Source organism: Squalius cephalus, assembly GCF_949319135.1.
Source record: "Squalius cephalus genome assembly, chromosome: 3".
Taxonomy (NCBI): domain Eukaryota; kingdom Metazoa; phylum Chordata; class Actinopteri; order Cypriniformes; family Leuciscidae; genus Squalius; species Squalius cephalus.
Genome location: NC_137124.1, coordinates 2154688 through 2157674, shown reverse-complemented (window position 1 = coordinate 2157674; position 2987 = coordinate 2154688). Strand labels below are relative to the sequence as shown.

The 2987-nt window shown below is 40.9% G+C and overlaps 1 protein-coding gene across 1 annotated transcript in view; it reads left to right on the top strand.

The window, feature by feature from the left end:
- LOC307155313 (uncharacterized protein) overlaps window positions 1-2987 on the top strand; it is a 7550-nt gene extending 4563 nt beyond the window's left edge. Inside the window, exons 4-6 of the mRNA XM_079865910.1 lie at window positions 524-591; window positions 716-921; window positions 1887-2987. Of these exons, the coding sequence (XP_079722036.1) occupies window positions 524-591; window positions 716-921; window positions 1887-2960 (1348 nt within the window). The 3' untranslated portion in view covers window positions 2961-2987. The remainder of the gene's footprint in view (window positions 1-523; window positions 592-715; window positions 922-1886) is intronic.

Sequence of the window (2987 nt, the reverse complement as noted above, 5' to 3'; positions counted from 1 at the left end):
AGAGGTTTTAAGAGGGTTTAAGAGGTTTTAAGAGGGGTTTAAGAGGGGTTTAAGAGGGTTTAAGAGGATTCAAGAGGGCTTAAGAGGGTTTAAGAGGGGTTTAAGAGGGTTTAAGTGGGTTTAAGAGGATTCAAGAGGGTTTAAGAGGGTTTAAGAAGGTTTAAGTGGGTTTAAGAGGATTCAAGAGGGCTTAAGAGGTTTTAAGAGGGTTTAAGAGGATTCAAGAGGGCTTAAGAGGTTTTAAGAGGGTTTAAGAGGGGTTTTAGAGGATTCAAGAGGATTCAAGAGGGTTTAAGAGGGTTCAAGAGGTTTTAAGAGGGTTTAAGAGGTTTTAAGAGGTTTTAAGAGGGTTTAAGAGGATTCAAGAGGGTTTAAGATGTTTTAAGAGGGTTTAAGGGGTTTTAAGAGGTTTTAAGAGGGTTCAAGAGGTTTTAAGAGGGTTCAAGGGGTTTTAAGAGTGTTTAAGAGGTTTTGGGAATTTACTGATGTCGGGAATTGGAGTTTTTTGTTTATACTCCTGTAGGTTCATTGAGTTGGAAGAACAGAACAAGAGCACCAACAGAGCCGATGAGGATCAGTCGATTCCCAAAGGTCAGGATTCATTATATTGGCTCACAATTCATGTTTTATTTATGCTGACTGATAAAACATTATAACCTAAACTTCATCTATGACTGAGTTAAATAGTAAACAATGAACCTCGTCACTTGCGCAGGTAACGTGAAGAAAACAAGAAAACGATCTAAAAAGGCGCGGCCGGCTGAAGATCTCGCCGAGAGCGCGCTGGCAGAATACTCACAGATCATGGACGCTCTGGGGTCAAAGGTCAGCGATGGGTCAGAGGTCACCGCAGCCGACGAGGAGGACGTGTGTGCGCAGTACTTCAACCAGCTGTTAAACCACTGCGAATTTACCAACGAGGTCAATCAAACCCTATGAATTCACATTCTAAAGCCTCTCTAAATGATCTAAACCAGTGTTGGGGAAAGTTACTTTGAAAGGTAATGCATCACAGTATTGCGTTACTCACTGAAATAGTCACTAATTGCGTTACTTAGTTACTTTTTTAGAAAATTAATGTGTTAACTTTAATTACTTTTTTTCCACCTGGGCTGGGCTTGTTTTTTTATAACAAAAAAGTAATATTTTGGGGCAAATGTAAAGACCCTTTCACACCAAAAAGTGAAATAATAATCCTCAGGCTGATGGAAATGCAGATTCACTCCTGTACAGTAGAGGGCGCCGCTCAAACAAACCTTCAGCTGTTATTCTGGATAACAGAAGAAGAGATGCAGGAGAAGAAACTTTATCACTTCTAAATCTATAGTCATTTTTTGCTTATGGTTTAGATGAATCATCGAAGGTCAGAAGAAAGCACATTGGTCAATAAAGTGAAATTAAATTCATAAAAATGTATGTTTAATTTAACATATTTAGTTATTGGAGGTTTGCATAAGTATTCTGATTCTGCATTTCACTGATTTTATTCATTGTGAGGAATATTGAATCTTTTTGTGTGAGTGAGATGAGTAAATGCTCACATTTAGTCTAGAACTACAATAACCATCATGTTCACACACACACACACACTCTCTCACACACACAATGCCTCTGCACTTCGATTTGTCTCAACATGAGGACGGGAGAGCTGTCAGTCAATAAATGGGAAAACAAAGTAACTTGCATTACTTATTTGAAAAAGTAACTCAGATGTTTTGTTGTAAATTTTAAAAGTAATGCATTACTTTACTAGTTACTTGAAAAAGTAATCTGATTACGTGACTCAAGTTACTTGTAATGAGTTTCCCCCAACACTGATCAATACTATCTATCTTAATCTATAAGAGTCGGCGTTCTCATTTTAAAGTGTGTTTTCTCTCTTTCAGGCTTGTTTCGACATGGACTACATCACCTCTCTTCTCTCCGAAGATCACAACGTCACTGATGTCCTTAAGGAAAATTCCCAGGATTTGCTTTCCAGCGGCATTCCCAAGCCAGTCGCCGGATGCTCCCATTGGACTCCACAACGTGACTTCAGCCAGTATAATGGCTCAAATCTTCAAGATCACATGACGCAGAAATCATTTCGGATTTCCACACCAACTGGGATGGAAAATGGCGGCCAGAACGCATCTCAAACATTAAGTTCCCAAGGCGTCCAGGTCCAAGAAACGATTAATTCGGCTTTCCAAGACTTTGGTCCATCTGGAAACTCTTCAGGAGGAAAAAGCGAGACTTTGTACGACCCCGCTGAACTTGAAACCACCGTCCAATCCGAGTGCTTCAGTCTTCAAAACTACAAATCCCATCATGCATCATTTGCGCAGTCCATTAAACATTCAAAAACCCCTGCGAATGGTGGCGTTGAGCATGATGGAGAGGAAGACTTGGTGGCCAGACAAAAAACAGAGACAACTGGAAGCACAATGGAAAAGAGAAACATGGATACGGACATTCCCAACGATTCTCAGCAGGGAACGATAAATAATACAGTGACGACACAGAAAAACGTAAAGGAGACGTCCGAGGAAAAGAACGTAAAACGGAACAAAAAACAGAAGAGACGACGTAGAAGACGGAAGCAGGAAAAGATCATGGCGCTCGACGAGAGAACGAGCGACGATAAAAGGCCGAACACAGCTGAAAACCAAAGGAATAGAAAGACTCAGGACGGTCAACGAAGATCAGCAACCAAACATGGAGAGAAAGAAACTGATGTATTCAAAACAATCACAGAAAAAGAGCAATTACGGCAACGTACGGATCTCAGATCTCGTGTAGAGAGTCGACGAACGCCGCAAGCAGAAAGAAGCGATGGAAAAGAGCGGCAAAAATGGGCCATTGGAGAGAACGGAGATGGTTTTCCGATCACACGAGACGAGACCAAAACCCACTCATATCCCGAACGAAGACGCTTGAGAAGGTTCAAGGTGGAGGAATGTAACGAAAAACCCACTTAAGGCATAATAAACATATAAGTGAACCAC